General features: G+C 35.3%; 1 protein-coding gene across 6 annotated transcripts in view; it reads right to left on the reverse strand.

Moving 5' to 3' along the window:
• TBC1D32 (TBC1 domain family member 32) overlaps positions 1–23,543 on the reverse strand; it is a 74,685-nt gene that overhangs the window by 19,726 nt on the left and 31,416 nt on the right. For all 6 annotated transcript variants that reach the window (XM_077175239.1, XM_077175237.1, XM_077175235.1 and 3 more), the window contains exons 24-27: positions 14,313–14,435; positions 12,935–13,043; positions 12,012–12,105; positions 4,195–4,320 (exon numbers count right to left, since the gene is read on the reverse strand). In XM_077175239.1, coding sequence (XP_077031354.1) covers positions 4,195–4,320; positions 12,012–12,105; positions 12,935–13,043; positions 14,313–14,435 — 452 coding nt within the window. The remainder of the gene's footprint in view (positions 1–4,194; positions 4,321–12,011; positions 12,106–12,934; positions 13,044–14,312; positions 14,436–23,543) is intronic.

Raw genomic sequence — 23,543 nt, forward strand, 5'->3', positions numbered from 1 at the left:
ACTGGTTCAGTGATTCTTCATTTAACAGGAAAACTAGAAAAAAGACATTTAGGCAGGTTCATTGTACAGTACAGTCAGTATTGCTGTAAAAGTCAAACTTTTCAGGTAAAGTTTATGTGGCCTACCAACACAGTGAAAATGTTGATTTTCTTAAATTATGGTAGCTTGGTTGTGTTAGTATTGAAGTTTTTAAGATTCTAGAAATAATCTCATGGAAATTTAATTCTTACACAAAAAATAAACATAATTTTAATTTAGCTGTGTGTCATCATATACAAAATAAAGAGAAATGCTTTATAATTTCTTAAATTACTGCAGTATGCTTATAAAATGCCTACTTTCCTCCAGGACTTTATTTTTCCTTGAAGAAGTAGTGTACAAATGGAAGGTAACTGAAACAGCTTCAAAACTGCAAAAGAACACTGCTTTAAAAAAAGCATGTGGTTAAAACTGTTTTAATAGGTAACAACCATGAGCACTAACCTAATTCCTACTCTGAAAGTTTTAAGTCAAAAAGGTCAAAAAGTAAAAATCATCACACTTTTAAAAATCCTCTAACTACTGCAACTGGATCATGTTCTATGATCCAGATGTTTCAAAGGAGTTTAAAAGAAAATACAAAGGATTTTTTTAACAGCAGTTCTGCTCTCAGGGACAAGGTGTGACTCTTGGGGATGATCCTGTGCAGGGCCAGGGGTTGGACTCAATGATCCTTGACATTCTCTTCCAACTCCGATGAGTGGAAGGGATTCTGTGGTTTTGTGACTTCTGTTAGAGGCTAGAAATCCAAGAGTGAACATCTTGGACAGATTACTTTTTTGCAAGAGAAGTGTCAGAATTTTCAACTCCATCAACCATACTTCAGTTTAATAAGTATATGAAAAACAGAGTTAGCAATTCCATTACTGATGGCAAGAACAAGGAGGACTTTCAATTATTATACATTAAAATGACAAATGAACAACCTGCATTTTCTCTGAAAAGAAGAAAACAAGATAATAAAAATTCTGACAGTGCTTCCATTAGAGATGAACATTGCATATGTTATATAAATATACAAGTATTTTCTTTATTAATGGAAAAAAACAGCCCTTCAAACCAAAGCAAATCTTTACACACCTGCACAGACATTCATGTGCGCTCACATGCCACTGCTTACAGTGGCTCCAAACTGATTTGGGAGTCAGAAGAAAGAATTTGTGATCTGCAATTGTTTTTTCTGCATAACATAAAGACCCATTGTTTCACTCAAATTCTAACAAGCTTCCTTGGAAAATCGAGGACATAAAAATAAAAATGCAAACATCTAATTTGTATTATTCTAAAAACTTCTTTTGAAAATACAATATCAGCATTTTGTTTTCCTGAACTAAAACCACTACTACAGCATGGGTTCTTTATCCTATGGGGAAAGTCCTGCAGTTAGTTTCAACTTTTTGTTGCAATTGCTAAAGACTGCAGCACACATACATCACAAACAATGACACAGCCTCAAAGGCTCACTGTATTTTTTGTCAACCTGTTTTGATAGAGCTATCTCAGATGATGCAGAGCTCACAAAATATTAAAGGATTCCAGAACACTGTGTTTACTGTAACCACTCTGCTTCCATCAAACATTTCATTTATAAAAGCTGGAGCAAATTCCTATGTTTTACAGTGAGTTCTCACACGCAAGTTCAAGAGATGCTGTATTTTCTTTTCTTGGTTGGTTGGTTTTTATTAAGAAAAAACGATTTGGAGGTAAATTAATAGGCCCTAAAGAATATTGGAGATCTAAATCCAGATCCTCAGGGAGACAGGTGATGGAAAATCTGAAAGACTCTATGGAGCAAGTAATTTTAGCCAAGTTTACTATCCCTACCCACATCACATATGAATATAAAGCTTGAGAAGAATAAGATTTGGGGACAGAATATCTCATTATGAAGGGAAAAATGTTAGCATATAATTGATATAATCTCTGCAACACCCTTAATTTATTTTGCTTTGGGTTTAAAGTCTCCTAAAAGGGGAGTGGAATAAGGATGTTGAATCTGCCCAGAAGTCAGATGCTGATACAATGTTAACTGGGAACCGATGAAAAAAAAAGTTGCTGGAATGGAAAACAACATTCTCCCATATCTGAAGGACAAAAAGGAGGAGATAATTGAAAAAGGCATGGCTAAAATAGTCAAGATAAGATTCTGGTTCAAGAGAAAAAAAAAAGACAAAAAAAAAAATCACAAGTCACCTCTCAGACATGTGAACTATTTGAACATGCACTATGCTAAGCCTAGATTCATACAGAATAATAACTTTCTACATAAACCTAAGCTCTTGTTCAGAGGAGTTGATTTGCCTGCTTCTTTTTCTGCCAAAGCTTAGATGCAAATACACAGAAAGTTCTTTTCTAGATTTACTAAAGACACTTGAGGGAGGCCACAAATACTGTAATGAGTAGTCCAAAAGAAGCCAAGACATAACCTGGCCAAAGGCTCTCCCCATGGTTCTCTTGCTGATAAGAGACCCAAAGAAAACAAGGAGCTATACACCCTAACACCCACAGATCTGTGGCACCTTTATGGAAGGAATGACTGGAAGAATGTCTTTGTCATCGCTTACTGTGCTTAGAACACCAGACTGTAGGAACTGGTTGTCTACAATGGTTTGTTTTAGGAGACCAAGAAAATTCCCAGACTTTCAGTCCTGACATATTAAAAGACATGCAAGCCTCAGAAGGTTTCTATCTCCTTTTAGCAGTTCAATAAAGCCTGTCAAAAAACAGATTTTGAAGTTTGAGAACAGAAATTACTTAAAAGCTACAGTCAGAGGTGATGCTTTAGCAGAGAAAACACCAGTCTAAGGACATCTCAAAAGCAATGCATTACCAAACCATTTAGCACAAAAGTATTGACCAAGTTGATGGGAGAGTAATCAACATGGGAAGGGTGAATTGCAGATATTGATACTGTACAGTTTGCTCAAGAATTTTTTGATGGAGTTCAAGCAGGTTTTTAGATTCAGCATCTGGTAATCCTTACACCAGATCACAGAATATTTTTAACAAATCAATACACATTACTCCATACAGTCCTTGAGTCTAATGTTATCTTCTCCCATTATATTCTGGTTTAACTCCTGTTAATGTCAGTCCCCCTCAGAATGGGCCCAGTAAAGAAAGCACAAGTGTACATCTTTGTTCTGTAAACCATGGAGATTGCTCCATCTGTAACTATAGAGAAAATTTTGATTTCTGGGCATCTGGACTGAAGTCTCTCACTCCTCTGAAATTTGGGAGAGCTTTGCAAGCTGCAAAAGATGCACAGCTGTCTCTCGTAAAGTGGATTCAGCAAACATGATTTTGTCTGAAACCACAGAGCTGCAGATATTTCGCTGCTTCTGAAATATCTCCAAGCAGATACAGAACATCTGAAGAGATTTGCAACAGCCAGTTGTAGTAACTGCTTATCTAAATAACATAAAGGGAAACCTTGGGCACCTGTAAACAAGTTAGACTACATACTGACCATAATCAGAATTTCTATAGGAATAGAAGCCTGAAATTTCTGAGAACACTTCACTTCTTTATGGCTACACAAGCTTATATATCACAAGGGAATAATTATGTCTTACTTCAGGAGATTTATGTCATATGGATTATCTGTGGTTTTACTTTGGCTGCTTTGGTTTTTTAACTGAGCTATAGCACTGCTCCTGCATGATCATACTGTTCATTAGAAATGCATATGAAAATTAAGAAAAACCTGAAAGAACAAATTCTTTCATGTTTAGTATGGCTTAATTCTGATATTTTTTTACAGAAACTGCCCATTAATATAATTTCCCAACCCATGTTAACTCATTCACTAATCTCTGAGAAAAGTCTGTTTTCTTTCAGGCTTTCATTTTCATTTTCTCAGTATCTCAATAATGGACCCTTTAAAGATCTGGAACAAAGACTTGTATTTGAGCCCTCTTTCTCTGTCAAGTTTCACTGACAACATACAGGGATAATAGTCGTAAAGTGAAAAATAGGACATAAAATGCATAAACCTTGCTTTCTTTGGAAAATACCATTGAAATAGTTTTCATAATCAACACAAAATTATGGACTACTTGTATAGATAATGTACTCCTCAATGAAAATAATTAGAGTTGCTTAATAGTAGTCTTTTGTCTGTTTTCTTTGTTAAACTTCTTAAGTCATACTCACTTGGTCCACTGATGCTATCTGGTCTGGTTTTCATGACTTTGCAGAACTGTTTTCTACAAATTTCTGCCCACCCAGTTGGCTTCTCTGGACTTCTTAAAACTCTTAAGAGCTTGTCAAGATCTTTATCTAGAAGAAATTAAAAATTAGTGTTATTCTATAATGATCATACACTGACAGAATAGTTTGAGTTGAAAGGGATCTCAAAGATCATGTAGCCCCAACTCCATTGCCACATGTATTTCTGGCAGACGTCATAAGAAAAGACTACATAAATATGCCTTTTCCTAAGACAATTAAACTGGAGAAGCAGTCCTAAAACTGATTATATTCTGCTTTACACAAAACATTCTATTTACTGATGGGATTTTGTCCTTATTTTGGCTGGGGTGGAATTAATTTTCTTCACATGGCTGGTATGGGGCTATGCTTTGGATTTGTGCTGCAGATAATCTAGAGCTGATAATCTAGAGATGTTCTAGAGATCTGTGTCAGCAGAGCAGAGCTTACACAGATCCAGCCTTTTCTGTTTTCCTACTGCTACCCCAGCAAGGAGGCTGGGGGTGCATGGGAAATTGGGAGGAAACAAAGCTGGGACAGGTGACCCAAACTGACCAAAGAGGTATTTTATACCATATGACATGGTCAGTATATGAAGTCAGGGGAAGAAAAAGGGAGGGGAGGAACATTCTGAGTGATGTTGACATGATGACAGTTGACATGGTGGTATTCAAAAGCTGGACTCAATGATATCTGAGGTCTTTTCAAACCTAATTATTTCTGTGATTTCATTTGTCTCCCTAAGTAACCATTACAGGTGATGGGATCCTGCTTTCCTGCAGATGGCTGAACACCTGCCTGCCACCTGGATGCAGTGAATTAATTTTGCTTTGTTTGTGTGCATGGCTTTTGCTTTTCTATCATATAAGCACAGAATAAGCCAAGTTGGAAGGGACCCATCAGGATCATCGAGTTCAACTCCTGGCCCTATTCAGGGCATCCCAAAAGTCACACTGTGTGCCTGAGAGTGTTGTCCAAACGCGTCTTGAACTCATAAAGGCTTGTTGCTGTGACCATTGCCTCGAGAACCCTGTACCAGTACCCAACCACCCTCTGGATGAATAGCATTTTCTGATGTCTAATCTAAACCTCCCCTGACTCAGCATCATACCATTTCCTCAAGTCCTGTCATTGATCACAAGTGTGAAAACATCAGTGCCTGCACCTCCACTTCCACTTGTAAGGATTTTGAAGACCACAGTGAGGTCTCCTGCAGGCTGAACAGACCAAATGGCCTCAACCACTCCGTGTAAGGCTCCCCCTTCAGACATTCACCATCCTTGCTGCCCTCTTATGGACACTCTCTTATGGCTTAATGTCTTTTTTATGTTGTGGTGCCCAAAACTGCCCCCAGCACAGGACAATCCCCTCCTTGCCCAGCTGACAATGCTGTGCCTGATGCCCCCCAGGACACAGTTCGCTCTCTTGGCTGCCAGGGCACTTGGCAACAACCAGGTAACTTGGCTCCCAGAGTCCTTGATGCTGCTATGAAATACTTTCTGGCCATCTGGAGAAGAAAAATAAAGATGGTACCTGACACAAAGCAAATGCACATGCATTCACTCCAGTTGTGTACAATCCCTCTGCTGTTGGACCATTAATATTATTCATTTTTCATGTTTGCAAATACTTTGCTTGTTAAATAAAGTTTTTTCCATTTTTCTTGAAGGAAATTTTTTCTCCCAAACTGGTGGGAGGAGGGGCCGCTTGAATCTGCTTTTTAGAGGAACCTCTCCAGAGATTTCCTCCCTAAATTTGCCCTAAACCAGGACATGTGTCAATTGTTTGAGCCAGTCTATGGATATGAAGAATATTTGCTGGTACTTTTACTTCTTTATACCATTTCTATTTCAAAACATTCTTTTCAAAGGATCTTATTCTTTTTAGATTATTAGAATATTTTCAACAGAATTATGATTTTGCATGTAATTTATTTTAAGCTCATCTAAAGAACTTAATGATTTCTAATTAGTAGATTGTATCCCTGTCGTTGGAATTTATTATACAATACATAACATTTCAAAACAATCTTATTATAATAACTTAATTATTATCACTAATAATGCCTCCAAATTAATTAACCTGAAATTTCTTTGTTATCCTCAAATAAATAAGTCCTCAGTATCTTCCCAAATAACATGCAGTGATGCTTAGACTAGCTTACTTATGAAAATTTAATGTGAAAAAGGATTTAACTCTTACAGTACTATCAGTATGATTTCTAGTTCTTTCTCTGCCCTTTTTTGTTATTTCTGAAACAGTTGAGTACTGAAGAAAATCCTGGAACTGCAAAGAAACACTCCTTGATACAAGTTAAATAGTTATTTTACTTCCTCAAGGATTGCAGTAATTCAGTTTGGCAGACAAGGATCAGAGACTACAAGCTGAGACTTAATCAGTCAATGTACCAGAGATCCATGCAACCAAGATACTGTGGTGCAGTCATGTATTTAATATATCCAGTACAAACTGAAACTGGTATCATACTGTGGAAACTCACTGCAGCTTATTTTCTTCCAAGTAAACCATTGCTTCCCTTAACTTGTCATTAAATGTGGACTATCACTTCTGCCAGCAGGTCATCACAGTACAAAAAAAAAAAAAAAGACAGAACCTTGGGGGGGTTTTTGGAATGACAATTGCTTCCAAACACTCATGATATCTCAAAAATGCCAGCTCGCTTTCACAATTTAGTAGGAAACTACAACTTGCCCAACAGCATTACCCTGTAGCTGAAACTTAAGCAACAACATAGTTCTGGGCTATGTATATTATGTGTTACTGAAGGTAGGCTGTCACACTACCACTACCACTAGAGGTGTTCCAAACACACCAACACCAAGAAACAGAAGTCCTGCTTTTATTTCTTCTCTTTTCTGGTTTGTCACTAAATGAGTTCACAAGTTATCCTAAATTAATGACTTGAATTTGATTTTTTTCCTGAAAAAATACTAGACCTTCTGAATGGCGTGAAGGATACAAGGCGAGGGAATAGGGGAAGGAGAAAAAAAATAGAAAGAAGAGAAAATATGAGGAAGAAAAGGTCTTAGTCATTTAAAAGCTAGCAAGCTTTTAAATATGGATATGATTGAAAAGAAGCTAATGTCAATTTAATTAATCTGCTGCACTTCTGCTCTCTTCTTTGTATGTGATAATATTTTGCCATCCCATCCATTACTTGTACTGCACATGGGGTTTTTTTTTTTCTGTTTTTTTTTCATGGGATTACACAGAACAACCAATGCTAGCATTGGTTGTTCTGTGTAATCCCATGAAAAAAACCCAAAACTCCCACATTTACTAATATATGAAGCTATGAAATTGCACTATAAATAAGTTACACTTCCATGCATGTATGAAATCTGAACCACTGCATCATAACAGCAAGTTTAAATTGATCTCCCTTTTCTAAAAGATGGTGCTTTATATGTCTTCAAATAACTCTTCAGCTAGCTTGTTTAGATCTTCTAAAGCAAGTAAGACCCAGAAAAATTCATCAGTGTTTTATAAAACATAAGAAATGCAACAAGCCCCTTCTCATCTGACCGTGCTTTGTGGCAGAAGTGTTTTTCTGTGATTAATAACTAAGATCTGTAAATCCATGCATATCTTATTCAAAATCTAAACTGAGAGATTAATAACCTGACTACAATTTATTTGGCTAGTACATAGAAACAAATCCATATAGAGATATATAATTAAGGAAAGCTCATGTGCATTTCTCATAGACCTTAATACTCTTTCACCTTTTTTTACTTGAGTGGACTTAAAAGCAAAAGGCAACAGACTTTTACATGAATGTCACAGAAAATATAAAAAGGAGTACAAGTCAAAGAAGTGTAGGTGATAAAGGCATTTATGTGACATTATAAGGAATAATAGAAAAGATAATACAGCTGATCCTTTGACAGAGAAAATTTTAAAAAAAACTTAAACACTGCTAATACCAGGTATTAAAAAACAGAATTAAATCAGATTAAAAACCCCAAACCAAACAAAACAAACAAGCAAACAAACAAACAAGAAACCCTCAATGAAATCAAACCGTAAAGATGGCAGCATGTTCCCATTAAAGTTAGAAGTTTAAAGCAAAGAACTCAGATAACAGTGGCTGAGGTAAATTGTCAAAATACTTTTCATAACAAATAACCAGATTTTTGGTACCAATTCTGGAATGTATGATTTCAGAAGAAAATAAGATTAATGAATGGTGGAGTACCCAAGTTTAGGGAAATGTTAAGCAGTGAATGCATCACTGCAGGAAATTTATGGACAATACTATTCAGCCACAGTCATTACAGTCATTACCAACTGTCATAACTGCAGAGCTAGAAGTAGAAAAGAAAAACATATTCTGTGCAAATAGAAGAGTGAATATTACAGTTTAATAGCCTTGTAAAGAGTTTAACTTTTAATAATCGACACTATAGTAATATTACAAGTTTAAAAAAAATCTTTACACAGTTGTTTCCTGAATATAAATATCACTCTTTGAAAATTACTTAATAGTTCTTCCTCAAATTACCTTAATAAAATAATATTTGAACAAATAACCAAGAAAAGCAACAGGGTTTCTTGCTGGAGTGTAAACAAGTAGAAATGGCATAATTAATTTTCACATATAAATAATGATCCACATAAATCATTTCAAGTTTCACTATAAGTTATCTTTGACAGAAGTGAATCGTTAGCATATGGCTATCCAGTAGTTTTCAAACTCTTAAATACTGGCTGAAATTATTAGAGCATATTAACATACAACCAACCAAATTTATTTTTCCATAAATCCTTTCCTGCAGACTCATATACCTCACAACCAAATACCCAGCATCTGTAAAGCCAGGACAGATATTTGTAAACATTGACGCACTGCAAGTTTTCCTCAAATACAAACATATTTTTGGGCGAGTCTGCTTACTCAAAGTGTCCTCAAAGAGATACTCTACTACATCAGTGTAGTTACTAAATTACAATAGAGACCTTTTTTATTCAGTGAGTCAAAATATGCTCTTGCCAGGGTCTGTGATCACTATAACAGTACAGAATAGAATAAAAGCAAGAGTGTTAAAAGAAGAGCTCTGTTACATACAACCTTCAGGCCTTTGTGCTGGAAAACAGGTTCCATACAATGCCAGATTTACCACTGCTCTGCTTTTTATTACAGCTGAACTGTAAGGTGTCAGCGTTGCACATTTAGCACTGCTCTTCAAAAGAATTTATAGAATAAAGCCCCTACCCACTTCTTGGGTTTTCATGCTGGAAATCTCAATGTGAATAAGTCCTTTTAATTAACCACCACTTGTAAGCTATTTTCAGTTTTATCCATGGTTTCCATTATACCAGATACAGGATAAATGAAGTCCTGAGATCTAGAAATGAAGCTTCCTTTTCCCTGACCTCAGTTTGGCCACACTAGTTCCAAAATATTCTGTTATAGCATCTGTCATTCCATCTGAAAGGAGGGTCATAAACAGGACTATTAGCAGTACCATATTCAAGGCACATCTGTAAATCGTTGTTTTTTTTTTAAATGCTCACAATCCATCTCCATCTATTATATAAATATATTAAAAAATCAACTCAGGTTATGCTTTTACATCTGCCATCACAATTATGTGATGTATAGAGGATACATTTTCAAAGTACAAAGAAAAGGTAAAATCCTCTTGAGCAATAAAAGAGGACACAAATAAGAGGTCAGGACAGACAGGATGACAGTTACAGTTACAGCTTTTTCAGCAAAAGAACTATACATTCTTTAACAGTACTAAGAATCTACCAGTCTTAATTATTCATGTCATAGAAACACCAAAATAATGGGACCAGAATGGTACCTCAGAGGTTACATAATGAAACACTACAGCATGATATCTGAACACAGACAGGTTCAGGAAACAGAGACATTGTGCTGGCCCTCAATCCTTGTCAACAGATACAATGAAGCAGTCATGCATTCCCACTCACACAATGGCAGCAGAACTCTTGCCAGTCAGAAGTCTGTGTGAAACCTGTCCATCTCCTTGCACTAAAGCAGAATGAAAATTCAACAAATATTTTTCTAAACTCCAAGCAATCTGAGTAGTACACAACATGAATTCTGAATATTCACAACAAAGAAGTTGTAAGATCTTGTATGAATGTAACTCATGGATCCATCTTGTAATCGCATTTTTAAACTCTCTTGTGAAAGAAAATTTCTATTGCTGCCATATCATAGTGCTTAAAAATACAGTTTAGATATTCTCCATTTTCTATTTATGCTCTTGATTTCTTTTTTTGCAAGCATTACAATAGCAATTTATGAACTTCATTATTTTAATTTTTGATCTATTTATTCTAATGCTTTTTTTCAAAATAATTTGCACATCCTGAAACCTTTGGTCTGGCAAATCCTATGTTTACAATTGAGTGGCTCGTTGTTTTTTTAACCTAGTACTGAAATAGAACACTTTCAATGGTTTATTTCCCTTTTATTTTCAAACAACAAACACAAAATATTTTGATGCCACTACCAAACATTCTGTTCATTTTGCAGTTATATAATATTTTACTTCAGTTACCCTTAACATAAAAATGAACAAATTAAAACATTTCTTTGATTTCAATTTTTCAAACTCATTTGAAAACCTTTGACACTTCATTTCAGCAAATTTACTTTTAATTGAAGTTTTACACAAGTTTTCTTAGTTGGCTGTCATCCACAAATGTGATAACTGTAACATCTATTTCATTAGCCCACTGGGTAATGATGAGCAACAGAATTATTCTGAACAAGAGAACTGAGGGATCCTTTGAACACATTCTGAGAATAATAACAATATAATATGCTTTTCCAACCCAAGAACAACACTGCTGCTTCCTCGAAGACACCATTATCTGATTGATGTCTTATGAAACTTGCCTTGGGAAGCCTGGAACAGTATTACAAAAGCTAAGATACAGAAAACTCCCTTCTTTTATAACTATATGGCCTTTCCTCTGGTCAGAGCAGGAAATCACCTTTTAATTTCTTTCCCCCACATATATACAAACAGACTATTTTATAGTCCACAGTTAATGTAAAATTTCTATTACTTCTGTAAATCTGTCTCTGCTAAGGAAATTCATAATTTCTAATAAGTTCATCTCAGGGATATAGTAAACATGGATAAATACAATGAATTATTTATTTACCAAACAATTCACCTGATTCTTTTGCATTGTCTATGCAAACTAAAACCTTAGGAGTTTCTCTGTGTGAATTAAACTGCTGTGCCTAGGTAGTTCTTCAAAGGATTCTTCAGTCTGCTCACATTCCAAATTGATGTTCAATGTGGAAACCAACTATCCTAAACGCTGTCTATTTCACACACCACCAAGCTCAGTAAACACAGGGATGTGAATCACGAAAACAGTGTACAAAGAACTCTGCAGTTTAAGCAAACTGTCTTGCTTCAGTTACTAGAGAGATTATATAAATGTACCTTATGAGTCACCCACCAGAGACGAGTCAGGAGGTTAATCTTGAAGTGTGCATAAGAATTAGATTACCAAACAGCTTTTCAGATTGACAGTTGCACAAAGCCAGACAAGCAAAACTAAACCAACTTATTTAGTTACAATTGCGGCCAGCACTGAAATAACCTTAAGTATTTCATGAGATTATGATCAGTGGGATGTGAGGGTGGGGAGCAGGGTGCAGGGAGGAGGGAAAAAGAAATTTTTTAAATTGACTGAGATACTTGCATGAAATCTACACTGCTCACATGCTTTCTACATACCTTGTCTGAATTCAGCTTTCCTAGGAATTTCTGCAAGATAGCACTTTGGCACAGGGAGCGATGAAAACATTGGCCAAGGATATAGACCGCTATCCTAGAAACAGGACAAGAAATGAATTAACTTAACAGAAACATTAATAGCTTTTTCTCGATTAACAAAGGTACAGTTCCCAGAATTACAGCCTATTTAGTAGTTTGTTACTACAATTTCCAATAAGATGTGCTATCACAAAAAAAAAGGATAGAAAATCCAAAAAGCTTTGAGTATACAATTTTTTATGGCGTATATAGCACTGACAGTTTTGATTTTACAGTTCCTTTTTTCAACCACAAAGAAAATTGCAAGTTTTATAAAAATATAAAAAAGAAACCCCAACAACCTACTAAATTGTATTTCCAACTTTATGTATTGATTTAGGTGTCTTTGTTGTGCTGACAGTAATCTGCATTTCATCTTTATGAGACTGACAGCCAGTGAGAAGTAGAACATTTAAAGAAGTTGCCTAACAAACACTCCTTTGTTAGAACATTGATGAAAGCTCTAGGTATTAGATATTGCATATGAGAACCCAAGAATGGAAAAAATATCAAATAATACGAAGATAAATGGAAAGCTAGTAAAGAAACCACAGAAATATAAAAGGAAAAAAACCAAACAAATTGCATTCACTTAAAAAGTAACATTAAAATGGAGCAAAATAAACATGTCATCTGAACATACTATCTCCTAGGTACATGGCAATCCCCAGATAGTGGGAGCAATGTATTTGCTCAGTGTATCACTTCTTTAAAATATTAACACTTCATAAAGCTAAAGGTGGTCTGGTGTTAAATAATTTTTCACATGCTTAATTACCAGCAAAAATGTTCAGTTAATGAAGGCAGAAGTTACAGAAAGAAACTGGTAAACTTAAAATTCTAACCTTATCTAATTCTCTCAAAGGCAAAATCCTTTCCTGTGGTCCTCCAATCAGATTTATCCTTACAAGAACATGGTTTCTCTCCACTGACAGACCATCAATTATAAAAACTCTGTGGAAAAAACCCCAAGCAAAACACAACAAACCTTCAAAAATTACAAGCTTTGATTTATTGACTATTTAACATAGAAAACTTAAAGAAGCAAGAATATTTTGAGAAACATACCAGAGTTAAAACACAGGCTGGAATACAAATAGGCATAAATAAACAGAAACATTAGGTATTTTGAGATGTCTCCAAGCATTGTTCTGTGAGCTTCCCTACCTACTACTGATTAGAAAAATTTGAGCAATTACTGGACCCAAAAGTGTAGAAAATCTCACAGATTTTCTTATGTCACATAAAAAATTATATAATGAGGGCAGTGACAGTTAATGGACCATAAAAATTTGCTCCTTATTTTGCCTACCAGTATATTTCTGCTGTCACAAATAAGCAGAGTTATTCACTACTTGAAACAGAGACAACTTGCTGTCTGAAGTCACTGTGCAGCCCAAGGTACAAAATTTTTGAAAGCAGTAACATCCAGATTTTATTCACCAAGTTTCTTAATAAAAGTTTTTCCTTAGAAGGGAAATAGCAGCTTTCATTTCAAATAGTAAATAACTATCATCTTCACCCATACTGTTTGACTTACATTCTCTAATGGTCTCATATAACAAACAGTAAGAGGAAAATACTTAAAACTCTGCATGCCATGAGAAAGAAAAAAATGTCAGTAACTAAATGACTGTCCGCTTCTGTCCCAAAAATACTTTTTTCCTTTTGAAAGGATGCACTGTGCAATTTTATTTAGAAGACAGCAGTTGAAAGTCATAGAAGCTGGGGAGTTGACTAAGCTACAAATAAGCTGTTGGAGAGTTGACAAAGCTACAAACCAAACAATAACAACAAGAACAAAAATACTCCCCCATAAAAACCCTGAAGTACTGATGATGCCTGTAATTCATGAACATTAAAACAATACTCTGATTTTATATTAAATGCATAACATTAAAAAACATATAAAATTAAAAGGCATACTTACATTCACAAGTTTTAAACACTTTTTGTTTTAGAAACAAGAGTAATACAACTAAAAGTAAAAAAAAATTGCTTTTTTATTTTTTATACTTTTGGGGTGAACATGGGAGAAAGAGAAGGCTATTATTCTTTTCATAATTTAAAACTGCTGACAAACCTGCATGTATGGAAACATATAGACATTAGAAGCCAGTTTAAGTGAAAGCATTTGTATGTTTAAAGCTAAGGCATTCATGTATTTGTTCTCAGGAGAAGAGTTTGATAGTTAAAATAACATTTACATCAATCACTTCTTACCCTGGTCCTTCTGAAGTTTCTGTGACATTTTCCTCCTGAGCAGTTAGTAAAACTTGTGACACTTTATACTGAGTCTCCAAGAGTAAAAGGGTATTGAGCTCACAGCACAGCACATTTAACAGCCTGCAGAAGGAGACATTGAAATGGTATCACATCAGTCAGGACTCCAGTAATGCACAGAAAGACAAGGGTAAACATGTTTATGAGATCTTGCAATGGAAAGGGAGAGGAGGAAAAAACAACAAAAAAACCCACTTGAAGTGCCTGAAAAAACCTCACATACAACTAGGTCAGGAACACTTTTATATCCTTTTTAACCACTCAAGTGGCACAACCTTAAGCAAACAGGGAATGGTTCCCAACAGTTGTTTTTATTGTGTGCACTGAACAACCAGAGAAAATACCCACTGGTCAGCTCAGTTGCTTTTGAGTTTACATCACAGTGTAACAAAAATGATACAGGCTTAGTAAGACATTCCATGTGAAATATAAGGAAATTATACAATAATAGGCTGGTAAAGCAACTCAAAATTAGGTTGTCTGAAGGGGGAAGAAAGAAGGGAGGTAAAAAAATAACTTTCATTTAGAAAAGAGGCTTTTAAGACCTTCTGTATAATCACATTTAACGCAGTTCAAAAGCAATAAAAGATTTAGCATGTGACATAACCAACAAATCTGCTGGGTTAGGTTTTTTCAGAGAAACACAAATGGTAAATGAAATGAATAATAACAAGTGCACAAGACAGTACATTATATACAATTTTCTTTCATAACTTTGGGGCAAATTAACAGGGTGAGTACTCCAATATATTTTCATATAAATCTGAAATAAAACAGTCCAAATCACATTACTTTTTGTTTTAACTAATCTAAGCACTCTAAGACCACAACAGAATAATTTCATTGCGGGCTTCCAGTTCAAGGAAAACAATGTAACTAAACATTCTTGTTACTGGTTTTATTTCCTGTTTTAACACAGTCATAAAATGCAACATAAATTAAGGCTGATCAGCATTATATTTTGCGTTCACATAAGATTTTATATGAACTAGAAAATATACTGTTTTAAATTCATAGTCTGTTAGTCAAAGCTTATTTTCTTCCATGTAATTCCTCATATGTTTCTACTGACAATAGCAAAAATTCATAAGCCATTGTCTCAATAATTTAACACCTGCAAATTTATACAGTTGTGGCCAAGGATTAAACAGCCAAGATGAGAATATGTCACAGGTTTTTTTCTGTTGTTTTTTAAACAAATTGTTGTGTTCATTCTCAGTACTCTTCAGCTTTATTTCTTTTACATTAACTATTTTGTGACATCAATTTGTTCTCAGTACTTTTCTAAATCACAGAAGAAGAAATGACAGTTCAACTATAATTTTTATTATTATTTAGAAGAAAAAACCCAGAAAAGAGCTCTGAAACCATTATGAAGATGGATAATTTTTTCTGTGAAGTACAGTAAGTGGCAAAGACCAGCAGTTAAAAAACACTTGGGAGAATACTAGGAAGGAAGGATGCTTTATAACATCATCTCCTCTGGTAGGCAAGACAGAGGAAAAAATAAAACAGCAAGAGCAACCAACCATGAGCAAATAAAATTAGGTAGATGGAATAGTGGTAGAATAAATGATGAAATATACAAGATCTAGTGTATGCAGCTGTTGCTTGGGCATTTAAATTAAATTTTCACCTACACAGAAAAAGACATTTAAAAATGCAACTATTGAAGTAGAAGTTATTTGGTTAATTGTACTATTCCATTAATTATCTTCCAAAGTCGTAAATGTATAGAGTAAAGTTTCCAATTAAAAAGAAAATAACCCACATTTTATAGTAAGTATATTTGTAAACATGCTTGAATACAGCTATGGAGTTCTTTGTCTTTTTTGTTTGTTTTTGGAACATAAGAATTGGATCAGACTCCCCATCTCGATATCTCATCTATAAGAAGTACATGCTTATGAGAATGTATAAAACCTTTAGAGATATAACACAATGTGATTAAAGCATATATTTTTGAGATATGTTTTTAAATTTTCTTTAGAAAGATTCCCAACCGAAATACTGCTGAAAATTGGAAGATACACTTTGATGAAGTTCTTATACCTGGGAAGAGCCCAATGCAACAGTACAGGCTGGGGACAATCAGTCATAAAGCAGCTTTGCAGTCAAGGACCTGGGGGTCCTGATGGTCAATAGTTTGAACATGAGCCAGAAACATGCCCTTGAGGACAATCACCATCCTGTGCTGTGTAATGAAGAGTGCTGCCAAAAGTCACTGGAGGGAGGTGACCCTGCCCCTCTACTGGTTCTGGTGAAGTCATACCTGGAGTGCTGGGTCTAGTTCTGAGCTCACCAGTAACAGCATGACATGGATGCACTGGAGCAGGTCCAACAAAAGGCCAAGAGGACAATTAAGGCTTGGGCCATCTGACATAGGGAAAAGCTGGGAGAGCTATGACTGCTCAGCCCAGAGGATCCTCAGGGGAGATCCTGTCAATGTGTATAAATATCTAACAGGAAGGTTTGAAAATTGAGTCAGACTCTTCTCAGTGATACCCAGTGAAAAGACTAGATGCAAAGGACATGAATTGAAAGACAGGAAATTCCATTTTAATATACTGTGACGGTGGTAAAACAGTGGAACAAATTGCCCAAAGATGCTGCAGGATCACCAGCCTTGACAATACTATAAACAAGACTGGACACAGCCCTGAGTAATGCTCTATAGTTGAACCTACTTTGAGCAGAGCAGTTGTACTACGCCATCTTCCATCCCCCTTTCAATTCTGATTATGTAATTCTGTGATCGCTACTAGTAAGATATACCACACACCCAGGAACAAACTGCAATGCATATAAAATAAAAGTTTATCTGAAGGCAGTCCTTTATAGAAGAGCAGTTTCAAGGAAATTCAGAAATATCAAATTACATGTCATAGTTGTGAAAATATGCTAGGAATAAGTAATTTTGTTCTGAATTATGCATTTCCTCCCCTATCCATTTTTCTTGAAAAGTACTCCCTGGATTCTACCCCTTCAACTACAATTTCACAATTAATACTTCACTGCAGAAATCCCTAATCTAAAAGAAAGGATTCTAACTGCTATTTTGTTCCATGGGCTATCTCCTTAGTTTTGCTATGTGGAATCATATTGACTTCTTTAATTATGACACAACAAAAGCTCCTTTGTGGGGTATAAATCAGCTAGTAAATAAACCTTGCTAATTTTTATGCTGTCTCGCTACATTTTTTTGCCTGAAAATAATATAATAAACTGTCCATGATTTACTCTGAGCTGCTATAAATGCATATTATGAAGATAGCTTATGACCACCTCAGTATTTTTTCTAGGAATTCCTTTTAAGAACACAGAAGAGTATGTTCTTTGTTCTTTTTCCCAGTATCAAACCACATTTCTCTCAAACAGGACCTTTGTTGTGTTTTTCTATTTTTCTGCAGTTCCCACAACACCACCATACACTATTCTTCCTTACTTTCATAAGTTCTTTCCAAAGGCATTCTGATGTTCTGTCCTCACTTCAGGCATATCTGCTAATGCTCAGCTGGCAGTGAAAGATGCAAGATATTACTTTTGAAAACAGCAGCTGTAACAGTCTGTGGTGGGTTGACATCAGTCAGCAACTAAGCACCCACCCTGCTTCTCACTCCCTCACCGCCCGTGCCTGGCCAGTCTCTGACTAATGAGACCTGCAAGATCAACCTCCAAGCCCCTCAGTGTGGGATGCTATGTGGTACAAAACATTCCTCTGGTCAGCTCAGATCAGCTGTCCCAGCTGTTTTCATTCCCAATCTCTCACACATTCCTAAGTATGGCTAATGTTTATAAAAAAGAAAGCACTGTTGCTGAGCTGCTGCTTGCACAGCATCAGTGGAAACATGCTGTGTTATCAATACTCTTTTAGTCCCAAATTCAAAACACAGCACCCATATGGGGTGCTATTAAAAAATCTGACCCCAGTCTGTATAGACTCTGGAGAAACAAGATAAAATTTTATGCTATAAGCAGCCCAAAATTTCCACCACATAGAAGAAAGCAAGCAGCTCATCCAAAGTCAACTATACTACAATCTCAGTAATAGATGTGTGCATGCAGCATAAAATGGCCAACTAAACACAAATGCTTACATTGCTGCTATAGACAGTGACATGATGCTGAAATAGAGGACTAAATTGGTCTTTAGTAAAAGGTTTTCTTTTGGCTTGTAGTTACATGCCTTCTACAGATATAGTATGGCTGAATCAGGCCAGTGCAAAATATATAGCATGATATTTGTAGAGAGCTCAGCTGTGGGACAAGGCAAGGTAAGGTGCTTTTTTTTTCATCTCTCAGGAATAAATATTAAAAACTGAAGAGCAATAAAGCAAGGACTGGAACTTCTTTGCAGTAGCAGGACCTCCTTTTCACTAAATGGCTATGTACAACAAAAGTGAAATCCAAAGCCAAATCTGCATTAAACAATTCCAGTGTCACCATAATGGAGGACAGCCCACTTAACATCAGAGCTTACATTAATAATTTGATTTACTCCTTACTACACTTTGAGTAAGAGCCTAAGCTTCAATGGATCCAAACAGTGAATGGCAATTATTATCAAGTGCCAGAACAGTAGACAGAGGCTATGGATAAAAAAAAACCCTACAGAAGTCCAAAGCCACTCAGTCAGTGTTGGAATACAAAGGGCAATTGGAAGCTTCAGCCAAGCAAAGCTTTGCACACTGCCTTTGCAAACTGAACAAAAGGCATTAGAAATGAGCAGATAGAGGATGCCTCTGCACTTGGTCTAGCTAAAGGATTTAGGCTTCTAATTGTTCCACTGAGGATGATGCATGGTTTTGAAAAAAAAAAAAAAAAGAGTTTTAGTGGAAGCTCCTACCTCAGGGCAGTCATGTTTCTCCCAGAAAGAAAACTCAGGGACTAACATATTCCTTACAATGTTTTCCACATAAAAAGATTTGCAAAAGAGCACCTACACCATTTCAGCTACCCAATGTACCTAAAAATGACATATAAAGTGATTGCTAATGATAAAAGTTTCCCCAGCTAAATAAAAATGCATTTCCTGAGTATCACTTGCCAGCCTAGAGGATCAGAAGTGAAAAATTCTAAATTAAGTAAAGGAAAAAAAGTCAACAAACAAGTAAAATCTGATCACAGAATCTACTGTTCCTATTTTACTAGTAATTATTTGTTTTAAGTGAATAAACCTAATAAACTCTATTAAATTATAAGGTAGCAAAAAATTGAATTAACTGCGTAACTCCATGATCACAGATAATGTGGAAGCATTCTCGCATAATCCTGTTGCAAATCTCCATCATTAGTAGTCACTGCTAATCCAGACCCTGTCCCCTTTCACCTTTGGATTCTGCTACTCATGATGCTTTTTCATAAAGAGAAAGGAAAAGAGAGACTAAATACAAACAGCATTGTGTTGCAATCATTAAAATCACACATTCTCTTAATTAGTAATAATACACATAATGCAAGTACAATTAAGGAATGACCTATTTCATATGCTGAGGCTACCTCACTATTAAAATGCTATTATATAAGGGAGGTGTTTACTAAGCAGTTGACAAAGTAATGGAGAAGAATGCAGGAACATTTATTATTTGTATTTCCTAAACTCACGAAGTTATCTTTTGCCTATCACATTTTTTTTTCATTTAATTCATTCACCTGGATTTTACTGGAATGCTCTAGATTAAATTTTGACAGATATGTACTGCTTTAAGGCAAATTTCAAGATGCTGATTGATTTTGATGTCAGTAAAGTATAAGCCATTTAAATTTTCTTTCCTAAATCTTTCTCTGCTAGTTTTTTAGGGCAACAGAAATAGATACAATGCATTTTTATAATTCTCTGCACTCACTTGGTAAGCAAGAAAACATAAACAAAAACATATTCACCACAATATTTTATATGACAAAGAAAATGTGACCTAACAATGTCAAAATTTTTATTACACAAGCCTGAAAATAACAAGCCAATATTATTTTTCTATTTGCAGCAGACAGTAGATTTACAATCCTGAGGCTGATACAGATGAGCATATGACTTAGACTAATATTTACAATTTTCTTTAATTCCACAGAAAAAGAAATGCATTTATTCACACAGAGCATTGTAATAAATGCTGGGTTTACAGCCTTGCCTTAGAGAAGCCTAAAATAAATCTATTTTCCATTCCAGTTCCAACTGGAATGGAACATTTACACTTCTACAAAATGGGTTATCTTCAGATATCTCTAATGACAGGCAAACTCATTGAATCTTTAAAATTAAACAGTCAAAATTTGCATATCTGAAGGAAAAGGGTTTACCCTCAGAATTTTCCAGGTATTTCCCTGCAGAAGGCCAAACACTTTCACAGAGTTCCTTGATGCTCACTAGCAGGAGGCACCTTAGTGAACAAGTGTGGAGCTAACAAAGGTCCTTCTGATTCAGAATGTACGTACAAAAGATCTTTTGACTTCACAATATTTAGGAGTTTTATTGATTTATGCTTAAAATAAGCCACTGGGAAAAAAAAAAAAAAAAGATAGCCAAAGGAAAAAAAAGTCTAATCTAATTTTCCTCTTTAAAGTACTCAAATGCCCCTTGCTGCCATTTTATCATATATCCACAAAAAGGAGATTCCAAGAACAGTGTGTTACAAAAGTACTCTATTAAGTAAAAGGGAATTTTTGCAGATCTGCCTGTAAACCAACTCTTATCTCCTCCCACTGCCCACAGTCCAGGCATATTCCAGTAATGTTTTTTCTCCTGTTTTTTACTCAAACCAACTCTAATTGAGTATCTTCTAATTTATTTTGGCGTATTGATACTGTTTAGAGACAGGAACCTGATTATCATAGCTAGAAATTCTTACTCTGCCACACTTAAATCCAGCTAATAAAATAATGTCACTATCATTCACAGAAAACCTATTTTCTGAATAGAGAGAACAGCAATATGTAAATAGCCGAATAATCCTTCAGGCAAAGACTTTGAACATATATATATTATGCATATGTTTTCTTGGCAGGCTGTAAAAACTCATGAATGCATTTACCATACTGAAATACTAGACAAAATGTGTTGATAATACATAATATCATTAATCTGAAAGATTCCTTTTTAATATAAATTAGAGACAGTTAGAGAGCTCTTCAAAGAGCTTGGCCTCAACAGGGAGGTGGTAAAGACTTCTAGTGTCACATTTTAAGAAAACTGTTATTTCTCACATGCAATATCTTTTAAAATCAAATTTATGGGTATACTTGTATCAGAGAAATAAAGCTGATCATTAAACTAAGAAAATACTCTCTGTTTAGTATGTTAAAAAGATATTGCTTTGATTACTGCTCTTAATTTCCTTTTTATAGGATTTGTGCTCTGATGGCAAGTTCAGAACCTTCTACAACAGAAAGACCACTGAGAATTTCTGCATTAGCTCCTGTGCATCCAGATTTTCAGCCTGCACAAAAGAGTGTCTGAGACAGCCTTCAGTATTCGTTTATCAACTGATATTGGCCAACTGGGAGACTTCTCAATTCTAAAAAAGTGTAAATCTGCTTTGAAGCTAAAAGCTGAACTGACAGCTTGAAAATCTTTCTATAGACGAATTAGGAACTGTCTATATACTTAGACATTTCTATTCCTATCTCCAACTTCTTGCCTAAGGTTTCCCTTTAATAAATAAATAATAGTAATGATAATAACACCTATTTTTTTCTCCAGTTAGCTTAAAAGGGCCTTCAAGTGAACAAATCTCCTCACAGAATCGCATAATAGATTCAATTAATGGAATATCAGATCACTGTCTGAAACTACTGAAGAATAATTGTAGGCAAAGATACTTCCAAGAACCTAAAAACAAACAAATAAAAAAAACATACAAAAAACCAAAACAAAACAAAAACCCAAACAAACAAACAAACAAACAAACAAACCCTAACAAAACCAAAGAGTAACAACAAGAAGAAAACCAAAGGAACCACAGATTTGAAATTAGCTACAGCTTGTGGTGGAACTGAGTATTTCACCCTTGACCACACAAACCCTAATCTATATGAATGCACCATAGGGAGTATTCTTTAAAGACTAAGAGATATTGGCTATGCACACCCTATTTTGCTTCCCTATGTTTTCCCTTTGCTTTCTACTGCATGCACACCACTTTACAGTGGTTAAGCTTGAAAAGTCAAGTTGACAGCAAAGCCTCTACCAGACTGTCCTTCAAAATTGTAATTCAGAATTCACACTTATTCAAAATGAAAAAAACTATCCACCAGAAAATGAAGTAATAACATTACAAGCATAAATATCCCAAATACCTGTGCATTTTGGATTAAACAGACTGTGGAAATACCTATGTATTTTATGCTTTATATGCAATTGCACACCTAATAACCAAAATAATTTAAGACACTGAAGCACAGTATACACACAAAGGAAAATGTAGTTCTAAAATGCAGAAGTTGTTTAACAGTCAAGTACATGTGTAACTGTTTCGAACAAGAAAAGCAGGACCTCACCATATAACACTGTAAGTTAAAGAGATCTGAAGTTCAGCACACAACTATGGGTTGAGTTGAGCCACATATATAGTGTATGGCTGTGTAGATCTGTGAACAATTAAAAGAATGTGGCTTTGGCTGTATTATTGGTATTAAGTCTAGCAGAAATGTTTCCAGAGAATTGCTTCACAAAATCATACTGTTTTTCAATGCTGCAATTATCACCTAAATATTTAATTTCTACATAACAGCAAAGAGAAATTAGATCTTTTGCTATAATTTCCACATTTTCAGATCTGTTAAGCATCTAATATTATTTGGTATAACTCCTGCTGAACTTAGAACTCTTGATGGAATTTGGTCAAGGAGAAAATCAACCACACAAGGCAAGGTTCGTTTTACAGAACATGGATGTCTGCAGTCAGCAGCATTCACAGGAAAGATCACAGAACTTCAAAATGAACTGTACACCTCTCATGTTCAGGTAATAGAGGCCACGGTTATTTGCAAGTCTTAATACTCTAAATAAGTCTTAATACTGTAAATCTTGAGTTAGAAGGGACCCATCAGGATCTAGTCCAACTCCTGGCCTGCACCCCTAGGACACCCCAAGAATCACAGCACATGCCTGAGAGTGCTGTCCAAATGCTTTTTTGAACTCTGTCAGGCTTGGTTCTTTTATCACTTACCTGGAGA

This window comes from Agelaius phoeniceus, chromosome 3 (assembly GCF_051311805.1).
Source record: "Agelaius phoeniceus isolate bAgePho1 chromosome 3, bAgePho1.hap1, whole genome shotgun sequence".
NCBI classification, from domain to species: Eukaryota; Metazoa; Chordata; class Aves; order Passeriformes; family Icteridae; genus Agelaius; species Agelaius phoeniceus.